This window comes from Vigna unguiculata, chromosome 11 (assembly GCF_037176805.1).
Source record: "Vigna unguiculata cultivar grain cowpea cultivar isolate G323 ecotype 2 chromosome 11, ASM3717680v1, whole genome shotgun sequence".
Lineage (NCBI taxonomy): Eukaryota > Viridiplantae > Streptophyta > Magnoliopsida > Fabales > Fabaceae > Vigna > Vigna unguiculata.
In genome coordinates, this window is record NC_140802.1 from 6,855,904 (window position 1) to 6,873,354 (window position 17,451).

Genomic DNA, 17,451 nt, shown 5'->3' on the forward strand with positions numbered 1-17,451 from the left:
AAATCGATTTGTGTAAATTTATGTGCATGAATATGTGAATTTTTTTATGTGGATTTAGAAGGTAAAGTAAGTGAGTTTGAAGATAATTTTTATAAAAATTAGTGAGTGATTTGAGTGATGTGATAGATAAAATAAAAAGTTATAATAGATAAAATTTGATAATTACTAAAATAGCCTTAATATATAAACATATTAAATAATTTTTAGATTAGTTAATAAGTAATATTATTATTATTATTATATATATATATATATATATAATATTAATAATTTATTAGACATATATTATTAATTATTATATTATATATATATATTATTATAAATATATGTTATTAATTTTAATAATTATTATACATATAATATATTATTTATTATTATTATTATTTTATTATATATATATATATATATATATATATATATATATAAAATAAAATAATAATAATAATAGATAAAAAAATTAATAATAATAATCAAAATAATAATAATAATTGTATATAATTATTAATAATATATATTTTAATTATAATTTAAGAATAATATATTTTGTAATTATTAATATTTGAAACATTATGAAAAAAAGAAATTATTTTAGTATGGTTAAAATAGTAAAATCATATGTTATTTTTGTAAATCTTCGCATTTTACACTACTAAAAAGATTATATTTCCTGCCAATTTTGTTTTGAAATGTTTTTCGTAGGAAATACTTACAAATTTTTGTTGTGAAAAAAAAATTGCAATAAATTGCTGTCAATTTTTTTGCAAAATATTTTTTATAAAACACTTTTCGTAACAAATTTTGTAGGAAATATTTGCAAATTTTATAATTTTGTAGAAAATAATTACTCATGAAAGAATTATCTGTCAATTAAAATTCTTGAAAAAAATGACAAAAAAGAGTTATTTCTTGCAAAAAATTTTTAACAAATTTGTAAAAAAAATATCATGTAATATGAGAATTTATAGTAATGTTAGCATGGATGAAGATTTTATACAATCTTGCAAATCCGTCTCTGCATATATTTTTAAATTACTGTAAAGGAACACGAAAAGCAACAACAATTCATCAGTGTAAATTAGTGGATTTGTAAAATCTGGTCAAAGGAACACTACATAAGTGTTGAGAAAGATTTGCTCAAGATCAATCAAAGAGTTTGATTACGCTATAAGTTGTGTGTTGTAAATCTTTTAGAAATTATTTGCCCCTCTGGCTGATGTTTTTTATTTTTATTTTTTATTTTAGCAAATTGTTATACACCAGTGTGGTAGTGTGGTGTGTTTGTAAATAATTGAATGTTTTCACTACCTATTAATTTTTTCTTGAAGGGTGTTTTAAGAAGTGTCATGTAATTCTTATTTTAGTTACACATCTTGTATAGTAATGAGATAATTCAAGAATTTAGGAAAAAAAATTGTTAAGATTATCTTGATTAATTTTGATGTAGATGTTTTAATAATACAACCAATATAAAAGTTTGTATGTTCTTATATTTTCATCTTAATCATAATATTTCATTCTTCTTTGATTCATTGAAGCTTTTATCATTGTCTATTTTTATTCTTTGTGTCAAAGTTTTCAAGAAGTTTTTAAATCACAAAAGACTATTTTTTTTTAACCAATGCATCCTCCTTCTAAGTTATAATTTAATTCATACTAATTAAGATAGTAAAATTTAAGTCTAATTCAATCTCACCAAATTGACTTCATAGTGAAGTTTTCACCTAATAGTAAGTAACACAACAAGTCCACCTAGTCTTGATTTAAATAGACCATGACTTTAATTCAATTAAACCTGACTCAATTTTATACAACTGACTCAATAAAGTGATTATCCCTTACTGGTATAGTATACTAATACACTCCCTCATATTGATGACATCCACTATAAAAATATAATTTGAAAACCAACTAATATCCATTAGGATAAACTCTTAATGATTCTGTTACCATATTAAGTTGAGAAAATTTAAACCTAATTTAACCTCACATCAAAATCACATTAGTCAAATAAAATTTACATTCATCTATATATTATAATTTGGTTATACATTTAACTCTATCTCTAAAAATATTTTGTTTTACAACCAATAATTTTTTCTTTTACATTATTAGTATATAATAATAGAATCATTTAGTTATTATATATATATATATATATATATATATTTATTATTAATTAAATTAGGTGAAATTGAGAAGTGAATATATGAGAAATAATTTATTTATTTAGCATGAGATTTTGTAATTAATGATGTAGCAAAAAGAGTGTGATGGGGCAAAAGAAATTTATAGACAGATAAAAAAAAGAAGGAAAGGCATGTGTTTATTGATTTGATTCACTTGAGAGGGTCCCACACAGAGTTTAGAAAAAAGGACAACACAAAATAATAGGGATTTTGTTTGTGTGGGAAAGGATCTTGGACACTCCTGTGGAGCCCACAGGATCAGGACCATCTGTCCCTTTATCACCGGCATGCCCTCCACATCACGTGAATCTGATTCCACCCTTCACCATATCAATGCTTCAAAATACACTATAATTAATTTGGTTGGTTATAAGATTGATTAAACTTTAAACACGAATATTTTTTATTTTCAGTTTCTAAATTATTTTTGTACAATTTTTTTATAAATATGCATTAATTTGATCATGATAATACATATAAGTATAAATATTGTATTAGCATATTTATTAACCAATATTGAATATCAAAATCATTTTTATATAGTCAGAATGAATATTTTTGCACAATCAATCTATTTCTATCTGAGTGTGGGGAAAAGTAAGAAAACAACTTATTTATTATGCTTTCAAGAAGATAATGCAACATACTTTTTTAGAAATTTTTCTTTTCTTAATTTTAATTTACACAAGTAAACACCTACATGATATAAAAAAAATACAATTACTGGTTGAACAAATTATTTTGACATCCTTAATATAGTCGATTTTCTTTTATCCTATAAAATATATTTTAGTTTTTTCCTTCAAATAAATTGTAACATTTGGTACATAAAGGTATTTAATGCATTTTTTATAATTAAAATTATATACATATTTTCAAAACTATAACTACACTACTATTAGAATATTAGAATTTTCTTCATATAAATTAGAAAACACGTGTCTCTCTCAATTTAATAAAGAAGATAAGAGGACATGTAATTTATGTCATAATAACTTATATTAATATTAATAGGAAGAGTATCCTATCACAATAGAAAATGGGTAGGGTAATAGATTGATTTTTCCTTCACAATTAATGTGAGTAGGGCCATTAATCTGTAATATTGATTTTTCTAGGTTTTATTAGGGTTTGATGAAGAAGAAGCAGATTTTGTTTCTTCTTTGAAATTGTGTGTGCCACACCACCCACTACTTCCTATAGGGGTCACGCTCTGCCCATGAAATTGACTAATTATTCCTTTTCCATTTTCAATTATAGGCAATGGTGGAAGCATTTGATTGGACGCAACTCCACCATTGCTTAAGGGTGAAAATATTGACTCATTCAATTATCATCATGCACCCAAATGCATGATCTTCCATCACTTTAATCTATTTCTAGTACCATCAACATGCCGTGTGGAATTTGAATGCCCTAATTTTACACACAAATCAAAGTTCAAGAATGTTCAAACAATTAATCAATCACTTGTGTTTTTTTGCATATTTTAACTTGTTGCATGTACTTTGTAATTGAGAGAGATGTCTCAATATTAGGTCAAATCTTTGTTTGTTTTCTAATGACCTATAAAGAGTGCATTGAAATAGTAGGTGAGTAAAAATACACATAGACCTTTTTTTTTTCTTTCCTTCCACCCATCATTCATGTCTCTCTCTAGGTAAAAGAAAGTGTCACTTAGCACTTGAGTGTTTATGGATGATTATTCAAAAATTGCTTTTTATTTGGGGGACTTGTTTGGTACATGTGTAATAAATGATTGTCACAATTTCTCTTTTCTCTTTTGTTTCTTTTTTCTTGAGGTGGTGATAAGTTGCTTCTCATGTTATTGATCACCCAATTTGGTTATAATGATTTTTAACCAAATTCATTTTATTTGATTTATAATTTTAATCATTCTTTATCTATAATTTTAGTAAAATTGTTTTTTCATAAACAAATTTTGTCATCTGTGCAAAATTTGTGCAATTTAGTTAAATAAGAAATGATTCCTTATTACTAAGATACTCTTTTAAATTTGGTTTATATGAAACCAAATTTAGAGTGATCAACATTTGTCAAAAAAAAAAAAATCAAGACATCTCAAGACTATGCCAAATGGATCATATAAACATTTATTTTTGTCTCCTATACCTAAAACACATATTTTTTATTGAAATCACCATTCCTAATGATATACTTTATTAATTCTTATACTAACTCCAACTATGGTTGAGAATAGTTGAATAAGTAATAGGAATCTATTATATATATAATGATATGGAAGTGTAACTTTCAAGTGAGAAGAATGGTTGAGTTAACACCAAATGAGTACAATCCCTTATATAGTGCATCCAAATTGATGAATGGGACCCTTTGGGTATCCTCATCGGATAGAAGAAAAAGAGATTGTGATGATGCAACGATTAATTTAAGAAAGTAACAATAGAGACATCATTTTTCTGATTAAAGAAAAGGCGACAAGTTTGAAAAATAAAATAAAATAAAAAAGGTTTATTTTATTTTATTTATTTATTAAAAAGATAATTGGGATTGTGAAAGAGTGATTTGAAGTACTTTGAGTTTTGTCAAATGGCACATCTCGTGAAGGTGTGTTTGGTTGAAACATTGGAAATGACCTTAATTAAACAAATGAGGAACAAGAACAAAAACCCATGTAATATAAAACATTATTAACAAAGTGAAAGACAAAGCAACACTAACCCACTATGCTCCATGTCCCCTTTCTAAGAAAGAGACGTGTGAATAAACTAACCCACTTTCACTCCTATTTGGTCTCTTTTTCGCATAGAATCACACATCCTTTTCATGTGGGGTAACCCACCTTTTCTCTCCCACCACCTTCTCCAATGATATTCATTTGGATAATGAATTGTTCATTAAACATCATTATCTATGTACATGGTTAATTATAGCATTGAAAATCGAACATCAAATTAAAACTCAAAATTAAAAAAATCCATAGTCACGTACGCACTACGCACCTAGCCATAGCCTCTCACCTATTACGAGAATGACACTTAACCTAATGACATAGGAAAATGAAAGGCTTGTTCGTGTTCTAAGGGTATGTACCTTGGCCCATGCTTGTTGTTGCTTTCTGAATCTTTATGGTTCTAAAAATGTGTAAATGCGTTAAACTTGGTGCAAAAGGGGTTAGGGATGTGTGTCACGTAAGTTGTCTATATCGGTGTTTACATATTCCAAAATTTCAGTTGAAGGTTGGGGTGGACCTACCCCTAGTATTGGGGGGATATAGAACAAACAAAGCAAAGCAAATAACATGGGTCTAATTAAAGAAGGCATTAGGGTCCATGATGGGGACCCTAACTTTTCTTACCTTGTGAAAGGGGCACTCATGTTACTCCATCATCTTACAATTGATTTTGTTGCTTCCTTTTGTTCTATCCTAATACATGCTTCCTTCACATGACCCCACACATCACAAGTCCCTTGAGGAGGAGGAGGAGAAAATTTAAATGATGAGACATTGGGTTAGATACAAGTTCAAATCAAATCAAATGAACAACATCATCATAATCATCATGCTGCCACCCAAAGTGCCATATCTAACTCTTTTCTCCAAAATAAATGTGAATCACAAAGTCCAAAGGTGCTACACTAAAAATAAGTTAAAAAATTCATCCATGTAATTCTTCCTTTCAATGTCTTCAAATGTCAACTCGAATTATCCCAACTTTAAACCTAATTTAATTTTACATTAATATTAAAAACATAAAGTTAAATTAAGTTTTTCTAATATTAAGGACTTTAAACTTGAGTTAAGTTTACTTATAAAAATTAAATTTTAAATCTAATTTAACAGTATAAAACTGTTTTATAAGGTAAAATTTGTATTTATTTATATACTATAAATTTACGTTATCTTTAATTAATCTGGTTTCAAACCCATGTTCACGCTCTTCATTTTCATAAATTGAAGTGGTGAAGGAGACTTTTTGTCATAGAAATGTTGGGAAAAAGAAGGTGATAAAGCTTGAAGCTGCCGTGATATTGTGAATTTTCCTCTTAAAAGTTTTTTTATTTTTTTCTTTTCCTCTTTATGACAATTATGCATTGCTTTGGAATGATGCAACCCCCATTGGCAAGATGCTAACGTTTATATATCTTTTACAATTTTCACAAGGTTTGATTCCGGATTGAATGTGTAAGGATAAGGAGAGTGACATGTTTTGTTTTTTAGGAAAAGGCATGGTGGGTCAAGAAACCCACAAACCCCCAAAAGAAAGAGGGCACAAACCATTCACCTTGAAATCATATCTCACGCAATTAAATTTACTTTATGGGGGAATTTCAATGACCTGCCATGAATCTACTTTATAAGAAGGGATTTGGTTTGATGGGTGTGGTGGTATAAGGCTAAAGAAAGGGACAATATTTATTGCAATTTTGAAGGCACAAACAAACACCCCCCACTATGGATGAAACATGGGAGAGAGAGGAACTCAAGAAAATAAGAAAAAAAAAAAAAATACTATATACATATGAAAAGTAGGAACATTTGCAACTATTCTTTTTTCTCTTCCCTTTTGACAAGATTGAAGTGTTCAAGTGTAAACATCACCCTCCCACTAACATAATATCCATGTGTCAATGACTTAGAGTCTTGCCCATCCCATTAATTGATTCTTTGGGATTGTGATTGCAAACCCAACTTCCACATCTTGCCTTAAATCATTATGCCTCTCTCCCCTTTTAATTGTGAGTGGGGACATTGCCTAAAAGTCTTTTAATAGTAACTTGTTGTCTACATTAGCCACTCCTACACAAACTATCCTCTTAACCCACTTGTTCTTAATAGATATGCTTTTTTAATTTATATGTGGATGGTTACTCTCTTAATCACTACAATTATTATCAGCATCACTTAGTTCAATCTTCAATGTCATAAAAAGAGCCATTTTTAAGTTATCATTTTTACTCAAGAGTGCTTATTTTAAATTGAAATGAGTGCTAATTTTCTTGATTGGTGTGTCAACTCAAAGGCTTGTTGTATCTGTGATTTCAAGTCCTTGTTTTGTTATACTGTCAAGAATCTTGTTGTATTGTGCCTCATAGATTTCAAGATGAAAATATTCTGTGCATGAAGAACTTTGAGTATGAACACTAGTAAATTTAATCAGTTTGATATATGAAGATTTTGTTGGAAATAATTCAATATCGGATAAAAATGATAAAGTTAAAAAATCTATAAATTCATTGTCTTGAAATTTTTAGGTTTAATAATGTCTTCTAATGAATATGAAATAGACCCATCAGATTTTTTTTTTTCTCCCAACGCTTTCTGATGGCTAGTAGTGTTTCATGTTGAAGAGAAAGGAGATTGACATTACAGAAATCTTCCAGCTAACACTCCAAGACAAGATGTATGAGAGAAAAAAAGAAAATGTATTTGGTGTTATCATCAATGTGAGAGTGCATGATAGTGTGGTGTCCACAATTCTTGTTGTAAATGAGGAACATTTGGCCCACCCTTGAAGTGGACCCTAGTTTTATGTTGCTGAGGCAGAAACTTGAATTGGATGAGTATGATATGACTCTGTTGCTTTCTCTCTAGTTTTTTCTGTAATCACTTTCAAGTTTCTGTTTATTCACTTTTCTTTCTTGAAATATAAGGAAGAAGTTAAAGCCACAGGCCATGACATTATTCTATAACCGGGAGCATGTGCAGTATCATATTTACTTTTTTCTTCCCAGTGATTCTGAAAGATGGTTAGTTGCAGTGTTTACACACCTCACACTTGTCTGCTGAATTTTCATTCCACTATTGGCGAATCCAATCAATAATTTAGCAGAAACATCAAAAGATGTTCATCATATGAAATATCATAGACATTATTCATATTCATATGACAGATTTGAATCCCAGGTACAGTGTTCTTGGTGCATGTGGACTAAAATGGTAACATGTAACATGTTTGATGTTCCGATATTCTACCTCAACAACTTTATGGAACTAGACCCATAATTTTGGTCTTGGTAATATGTGTTTGGTTTGTTTTACTTTTCTTTTTTCTCTCTTGAATGAGGCCAAGTATATCAACAATGAAATATACAGTATTAAAAATAAACTTTAAATCTAACTCAACCTAACAATAAATACTATAAATAATTTTTAGTCGATGCGGACTTCCAATGTATTTTATTGGAATTACCATTTTGGTGAAGGTGTGTGTGTTTTGAATTTCCAGCACTTTTATGGAGCCATAATTAAGGTCTGGTGCAGCAACTACCCACATGGCACTTGACACATGTAATGATATTGCAGGAAGCTAAAAGGTGAGTTGATGTACTTCCATACGAGAGACCCTAAATCTGACAAAATATATAGGGCCACCTTGAAAAAGGAGGGCATGTGTGATTAAATGTTGGGCCTAAACAACACTGAGGTCCACTTGAATATGGCAACAACAACTTGACCCCTTTGATCAAGCAATGCCTCTATTTAACAAAGATGTAAGGGTTGTAACGGAATATTAGACTGTGACTACACAGCTGAGACTTGTCCCCACCTTACCTGGTCATAGCAGAAAGTGTAATGACCTCTACACTCTCCTCCATGTGCTTATCATTCATTGATGTTATGTGGGTGATATCCCAGCAATTAATGCTGCCACCTACGTATACACATTCATTGTTGCTCTTTTCTATCCAAATTAGTTAATTCCTTCACATTCATACATAAACTCAAAATTCAATTGTGATTCACCACCTATACCAACAGAAAATAAGAACTAAAACATCTGTCAGAGAGAGAAATGAATAATGTGTATTTTTCTTTCTGATAAAATGATGTTATGTTACACAAGTGATGCATGTATCACCTGCTACTGTTGGAGTTAAAATACAGTTACATGTGTGAAAACACATGGACTGGTATAAGAAAAATACTAAGGTAGGGGTTGAATTGAGTGAAGCAAACATTGAATCATTGGATGTTGAAAAAGACACCGTTGTTTGATATATAGTAGTTTTGACGAAAGATCTGAAAACATTGTGCATGTGAAGCAGACAAAGTGTGCCACAAAAACATACAAGAATACATAACACACACGTCAATACAACCAGTGTGAGGTAACGTCTAAATGACCCTCTTTCAGTTACATGTATATGTCCTTGGGATATATATTGCTTTCAAACATGAAACTCGTAGTGAGTGAACTTTAATGCATAAGTTTTATTCAAAACCAAGTTTGCTCTGAACAACTACAGTTAACAGTTTGATTGAACATTAATTTTGGAGTTACTGATATGTACCATAGAAGGCATGGTAGAAAAATAAAGAACCACTTTGTTTATTTTTCTGGTAATAAAAGATTGAAGTGGAGGCTTGTTTTTGTCTCTACAATGGCAACAGAAACACTTAGCATCAATATCTTTATATCATTGATGACATAAATGAGTTTTTATTACATCATTTTCATTATTTATACAGGGATTTCTGGTTTATATATGAAAATAATCAAACCTATATCTCATAACTTTCTGTTACAGTCTAAGTGGTCTATTATGCATAAACTTTCTTGCAATAACATTTAATCATAAAGATAATTTAGGTCATGAAAAACTGTATAAGTATACCAGTAAAAGCAAAAACTTTGATTACATGAAGTTTGTTGATTGAGGAAGGAATAATCAAAAGGGCAAAAGTGTGTTCAAACCAACTACATTTATCATATTGTTTGAACAACATTAATATTTGGGGCCACTGATGATATGCACATCAAAAAAGTCATAGTAGAAAGAAGAAAACAACTTTGGTTTTGTACACTTTACTGGTGGCGAATCAAAGAGTGAAGTGGAAGCTAGCTTTTAGTTATTACACTTATAATCGAATCATGTATCGTATTTAATACACGTATTTAATACATATATCGTATTTATATTTATATATGTATCGTATTTGATTATGCAAAACTGATTTAGGAAGTTAGTAATTATGAAGATTAGAATATACATTTTCATACTCATTGCATGTCACTATCAAATAAAATGATCCCAAGACAAACCATAATTCTCCAGTACATTTGCTGTCTAGGCTGTAGTTGATTTAGATATATGATGAATTGGTGAGGTCCACTTTTTTGTTGATGCTGGAGAAAAAAGCCTTTATGAATTTACACTAAATTCTGCAAAATTAGACATATCATATCAGAACCAAACTATGTATATTTATCTAAACTCAGTTCAAGAATTCAAATAGATTATGGTATATATATACTACCAGTATGAAACAATTGATGTGTTTTTCTGAAAACAGTTTGATGACTTTTTTCATAAGGTTACAACAAAAAGGTGTTTTTAATTTTTTTAATATTGAAAATTATACAAAGTAAGTTTCAAAAAATTCTTTTGGTGTCCCACAGAACTAAAAGGTCAATTCATGAGTGGAATGGGGTTGTTTCCACTCAATTTTAACGGTGGAGAATAATGCAAAATCTATGGATATATACCAGGTTATAATTAAAAAAGAAAAAGAAAAAAGAGAGAGAGTGAAGGAATATAGAAATTCCTTTATTCTGTGAAGTATCATATATCAGAATCCAAAGTGGAAGAATTTGAATGACCACAAATCCACCCAACAAGAACATGCGAGAGAGTCCCAAGTTCATGACAATAATCAGATTCGCCAAGCTTTTCAATCAATGTTCTACAAATGTTATTCCAAAGTGGAAGAACCTTGTTATACACTCATATTCTCACACCCTTTCCGCTTGATATTTCTTCTTTAAACACCACTCTCCACTCTCTTATGATTTAACTTTCAAGTCAAAATGGTTTTTTTTTTCTCACTTGATCGATTCTTAAACACTAAGGAGCACATTAGTGTAGATATGAAGGGTGCTTATTATTGAAGTGTTGGTTTTGATGGGAAGAGGCACTAGGAAGTACTTTTGAGGTGTGCTTTAAATGAGTGGCTTTGGTAGTCAGAGATGGTGTCGTTGAAGGTTTCATACATGAATGCAATTTTGTTTTGGACCTGAAAAATACTGAGAAGATGGACTTTAATGCTTGACTTTTAAACGATGATAAATGTGTCAACAACAATTATTACTGCCACAAGTCTTTCACTCGCGGAATGGTTTGGCCATTTTCAACTTTGCTTCTTTATGAATCCATCATGGTGTCCTTTTTGGGTGCAATGTTAGGGTGCTCATCATTATTCCACCCTTCTTTCAAAAATTCAATTCTTAAATTAATTCACTGAATGGAGATGGATTTCGCCAACTTGCTCAAAAGGAAAAAGTGAATGCCAAATATCATAAACATTTATGGGAATAGCATTAAAGTGATGATATATAGATATCACGGATCTTCACCAATATCGTTGAAAGAATCAAAATAATATATCTAAAAATTTATACATTTAATTATTGTTACTAATACAATAAAAATAAATACATAATTTAATATAATAATAAGTAAAAAAAAATGACACATATCTAAAAAATTACTAAAAGAAAATTTGATAATAATCAAATCACGTTTAAAATCTAATCATAAAAAACACAGTATAATTAAAGTGATGATATATAGACATTCTTTAAAAGTTTGATCTTTGTGTTTAGAGATATTGGTATTATAGTTGGTGTGAACTCATTGGTTGCATTTTATATTATTTGTACGTGGTATTTAGAGAGAAAAAAAATAACATATTACTATTTAACATGTAAAAAAAAGTAAATTGAACAATGTCTAACTATACCTATTTGATTCGTGACCTAAATGGGTTTACGTTGGATTGATCCATAGATTTATGGTTGGACATGTTTTATAAAATAATAATTATATTTAAAAATTAAAGTAATATTTTCTTTTAATGATAATAAAAAATAATAAAATTATTATTAATATAATTATAAAAATAAATATAAATAATTTTCACGATAATTATTTTAGTTTAGAAATCGGTTAAATTTAAAAAAAATATGAAATAAAAATAATAAATTTTTAAAAATGTCACCTAAAGGTATAATCAGCAAAGTGATATTTTAATTTTAAAAAATTGTTATTCAAAGGATAAAAGTGAAAAAAAAAATGTGTATACCAAAAAATAATCACCTTATATAATAGTATAGATATGACGTGGAGGGTAAGAAATAGACATTGTATAAAAGTGGATATCACAATATATAATTTTCAGCTATTTTAAAAAAAAATAAACAAACAGTTTTTAAAACTAAAACTTTGTGAAAGACATACAAATATGGAAACTTTTTAAAATTATTTTATCACAAAATTATATAAATAACATTTTTTCAACTCCTCAAGTTGTTCGATGGTCACACTACAAGGGAGATGGCAAAAATGCATGAAGACTTACGATGCTAAAGAGTTTAAAATAATCCACATCTTTCACGAAGCAAAATCTTGTGCAAATAAACTTTTGAGTTAAATAATTTCATTAGTCCCCTTTTTAAGGAAATCTTAAATGTGTTTGTCAACATCCAATTTCGTCCGGACGAATAAATTTATTTTAAAAAAATAATAAAAAGTAATAAATTTTTTTAGTTAATGGAAAATAAAAAAAATGTGAAATAAATTTTCTTCAAAGATTTTCAAACTTTAATTTTAGAAAAAAAAAAGGAAAAAAAGAGAGATGAAAAAAAGAAGAAAAAAAGAAGAAGGAAGAACCTAATTTGTTATCACACTCCTCTTCATGAGCCCAATAACTCAACATATATTCTACTTTTGGTCTTTGGTCTGATAGAGAAATTAATGATTTGATTCTAATAATTAAAAGCAATATCTCTTCGTATAATTAGAATCAATATTACTAATTGGGATTTATTTTTGTACTCTGATTTGTTAACGATTTAAATCAATATTACTGATCTTGATTGATTTTGTGCTCTGATTTGCTATGATTTGATTTCTATAATGTATTGCTATCGTGACCAATTCCTTATATTGTTCATAACAATTAAGGTTGAGATTGCATTGATATTGCAAGGTGTGAATATAAGTATGCACTGTGTCATGACCAAAGAAAAAAAGATTCTCTACACTTCTCTAATTCTTTCCCATCACCACTCCCACATACACACCTCCTTTTTTATCTCTCTTAAAAAAAACATATTGAAGGAGGTAGAAGAAAAAGAAGAAAACATTCTCTACACTCTCTCTTCCTCTCATTACCACCCACATAGACACCTCTCATCTTTATCTCTATTGGAAAAACAAACACAAATTAGAAAAGAAAAGGAAGCAAAAACAAAAAAGAAAAGAGAAAAGGTGAGGAGATATTGAAATTTTTTTAAGGTATGTCACTCTTAATTCTTTCGGCTCTTGATTTAGTTTTTTCAATTTTCATTCTTTTTTTTTAATTATAAAAAATATTTTTTCCCCTTTCTTTATTGTCTACCCGATCGCTCGCGTTGCATGATATTCAATTTAGACTTTTGCTTTTTCTAAAGATATATACAGATGATCTAAAAATAAAATATAACTTTGTTTACTCTTTTATATCTATTTGGTTGCTCATGTCACAATGACATCCACAACTACTCTACAATAACTTTAAAAAAAATATTAAAAATTTATAAATGATTAAAAAAATAAAAAATAAAAGATTAGAAAAAAAAAGAATTTATTTGAAGTGTCTATTCGGCCGCTCGCGTCTCATGACACCAATTTTAAAATAATACTAAAATTTAAATAAAAATATTTTCAAAATTATAAAACAAATTAAATCATTTTCAAAGAATTTTCCAAATAGATTTTTCAAAAAGAACTACGTAACCCTGATTCTCCATTCACATGGAGATACGTAGGAGCGATGATTAATCCTCGTCGGGCCTAAAAAATCAAAAAAATAGTTCTGTTGTTTTTTGTACATTCTTTTATTAATATTTTTGGGGAAAATTAAATATTTTGAAAAAACCACATACTTTTGCACATTTAATTAAAGGTACCGTCTTAGGACGGACGTTCTGGGGTGCTAATACCTTCCCCACGCGTAACCGACTCCTGGACCCAAAATCTGGTTTTTCGCAAACCTTGCTCTTTTTTATGGTTTTCCATAGTTTCCTATAATAACTATGGTGGCGACTCCAAACTTTGTTTTTTTTTCAAATTTATTTTTTGGTTCGTCGTCCCGTCACGTTTTCGGTTGCGATAGATGACGACTCTGGCTTGAGAGGGAGTTTATCTTGCAAAAGTTGAGGAAAATGAAACCAAAAATGTCCTTGAAAATTAAAGAAGTAAAAACGCAATTTGATGCTGGTTTTTTTGGCTGTGGTGAGATATCCCCAATGAGTAGCAAACATTGTACTTGTGCCTAAGAAAGATGGGAAGGTTTGAATGTGCGTTGACTACCGAGACTTGAACCGGGCTAGTCCAAAGGATAATCTTCCATTACCGCATATCGATACGTTGGTGGACAATACGGCCATATTCTCATTGTTTTCATTTATGGATGGTTTCTCGGGTTATAATCAGATCAAGATGGCGGCTGAGGATATGGAAAAAACTACTTTTATTACATTGTGGGGAACTTTTTGCTATAAGGTGATGCCTTTCGGTCTCAAGAATGTTGGGGCAACTTATCAAAGGGCGATGGTAGCTCTTTTTCACGACATGATGCACAAAGAGATTGAAGTTTACGTGGATGATATGATCGCTAAATCTGAATCTGAAGAAGAACACCTCGTCAACTTAAGAAGATTGTTTGAAAGGTTACAAAAGTTTAAACTTCGATTAAATTTGGCTAAATGCACATTCGGTGTGAAATCGAGAAAGTTATTGGATTTCATTGTTAGCCAAAAGGGGATAGAGGTCGATCCTGACAAGGTGAGCACAATAATAGAAATGCCAATTCCCAACACGAAAAAGGAGGTGCGAGGTTTCCTGGGCAGGCTGAATTACATTGCTAGATTTATCTCCCAGTTAACCGCTACCTGTGAACTGATTTTCAAATTGTTGCGTAAAAATCAAGCTCTAGAATGGAACGAGGATTGTCAGACCGCTTTTGGTAAGATCAAGCAGTACTTACAAGACCCGCTAGTACTGCAACCACCGGAATCCGGAAGACCCCTTATTTTGTACTTAACTGTATTAGAGGAATCCAAGGGTTGTGTGTTGGGCCAACACGAGAAAACTGGGAAGATTGAGCATGCAATATACTATTTGAGTAAGAAGTTCATAGATTACGAGAAAAGATATTCTATGCTAGAACGAACTTGTTGCGCACTAGCATGGACAACCCATCGTTTGAGACCATACATGTTGAGTCATACTAGATGGTTGATATCCAAGATGGACCTATAAAATACATTTTTGAAAAGCCTGCTCTCTCTGGGAGGATAGCAAGGTGGCAGATGCTTTTGTCAGAATATGATATTGTATATGTCACTCAGAAATCCATCAAGGGTAGCGTTTTGGCTGAGTATCTAGCTCAATAGCCCATTGATGATTATCAACCAATGCAGCCTGATTTTCTGGATGAAGATATCATGGATTTGTTTGAAGAGAATGAGGGAGGCCAGGATGAAAAGGCATGGATATTGTTGTTTGATGGTGCATCTAATGCATTAGGGTATGAAAAAAGGGTAATGCTTATTTCTCCGGAAAGTCAATACATACCAATGACAACAAGACTATGTTTTAATTGCACAAATAATATCGCAGAATATGAGGCATGTGCCATGGGAATTCGAGCCGCAATTGAATCAAAAGCAAAAGTTTTGAAGGTGTATGGTGATTCAGCTTTGGTTATCCATCAGTTGAAAGGAGAATGGGAGACCCGAGATCAGAAATTAATCTCTTATCAAGCTTACATCAAGGGGTTGATAGAGTATTTTGATTTTATAACATTCCAGCACATTCCTCGTGAAGATAACCAATTAGCCGATGCTTTAGCCACCCTATCATCAATGTTTGAGATTGTTCCAGACAAAGAACTAGCAATGATCAAAATGGAGAGTTATGAGGATGCAGTGTATTATCATTTCATCGAGGGGAGTCGGATGGTAAACCTTGGTATTTTGATATCAAACATTATCTTGAAACTCGAGAGTATCCTGAATGGGCAACCGAGAATGATAAGAGAGCATTAAGAAGACTGGCTGCTAGTTTCATTTTAAATGGGGATGTCTTGTACAAAAGAAATCATGATATGGTTCTCCTCAGATGTGTGGATGCAAAAGAAGCCGAAGTGATATTGAAAAATGTTCATGAAGGTACTTTTGGCACACATATGAATGGGCATTCAATGGCCAGAAAGATTTTAAGTGCTGGTTATTTTTGGTTAACCATGGAAAATGATTGTTGCAGGCATGTGAGGAAGTGTGAGAAATGCCAAGTATATGCTGACAATATTAACATGGCACCCACAACCCTAAATGTTTTGACATCACCATGGCCTTTTTCAATGTGGGGAATAGATGTTATTGGAGCCATATAACCAAAAGCATCAAATGGACATCGCTTCATTTTAGTTGCAATCGATTACTACACCAAATGGGTAGAGGCGGCTTCTTATGCCAACGTGACCAGAAAAGTAGTGACGAATTTCATAAAAAGAGAGTTAATTTGCAGATATGGTTTGCCTAACAAGATCATCACTGATAATGCTACCAACCTAAATAATCAAATGATGGCGGAATTGTGTACAAAATTTAAGATTCAACACCATAATTCTTCTCCTTACCATCCGAAGATGAATGGGGCAGTTGAGGCTGCTAATAAAAATATAAAGAAGATTATACAAAAGATGGTGGTTACGTACAAGGATTGGCATGAGATGCTTCCTTTTGCTTTGCATGGATATCGTACGTCAGTGCGTACTTCAACTGGGGCAACACCCTTCTCTCTGGTATATGGAATGGCAGTAGTATTCCCTTTTGAAGTAGAGATCCCATCCTTGTGAGTATTGATGGAAACCCAATTAGAAGAAGCATAATGGGTTCAAGCCAGACTTGACCAGCTTAACCTCATTGAGGAAAAAAAGGTTAATTGCGGTGTGTCACGGACAATTATACCAAAGAAGAATGAAAAAAGCGTTTGACAAAAAGGTGCGTACCAGAGAGTTGCATGAAGGCGATCTAGTTTTGAAAAAAAAAATTCTTACCTATACAAAGGGACCATAGAGGCAAATGGACTCCAAATTATGAAGGCCCGTATGTGGTGAAGAAAGCATTCTCTGGTGGGGCATTAATTCTCATAAGGATGGATGGGGAGGAGTTACCATTGCAAGTCAATTTTGATGCGGTTAAAAAATTCTATGCATGATGATTCCATAATA

General features: G+C 30.7%; 1 protein-coding gene across 1 annotated transcript; it reads left to right on the top strand.

The window, feature by feature from the left end:
• Window positions 1-15,631: 15,631 nt before the first annotated feature.
• On the top strand, window positions 15,632-17,076 carry LOC146880928 (uncharacterized). The gene is made up of 4 exons (XM_085669178.1): window positions 15,632-16,177; window positions 16,225-16,387; window positions 16,482-16,485; window positions 16,746-17,076. Exons 1-4 carry the CDS (start codon window positions 15,632-15,634, stop codon window positions 17,074-17,076), a joined length of 1,044 nt encoding a protein of 347 aa, XP_085525304.1.
• The last annotated feature ends 375 nt before the right edge of the window (window positions 17,077-17,451 follow it).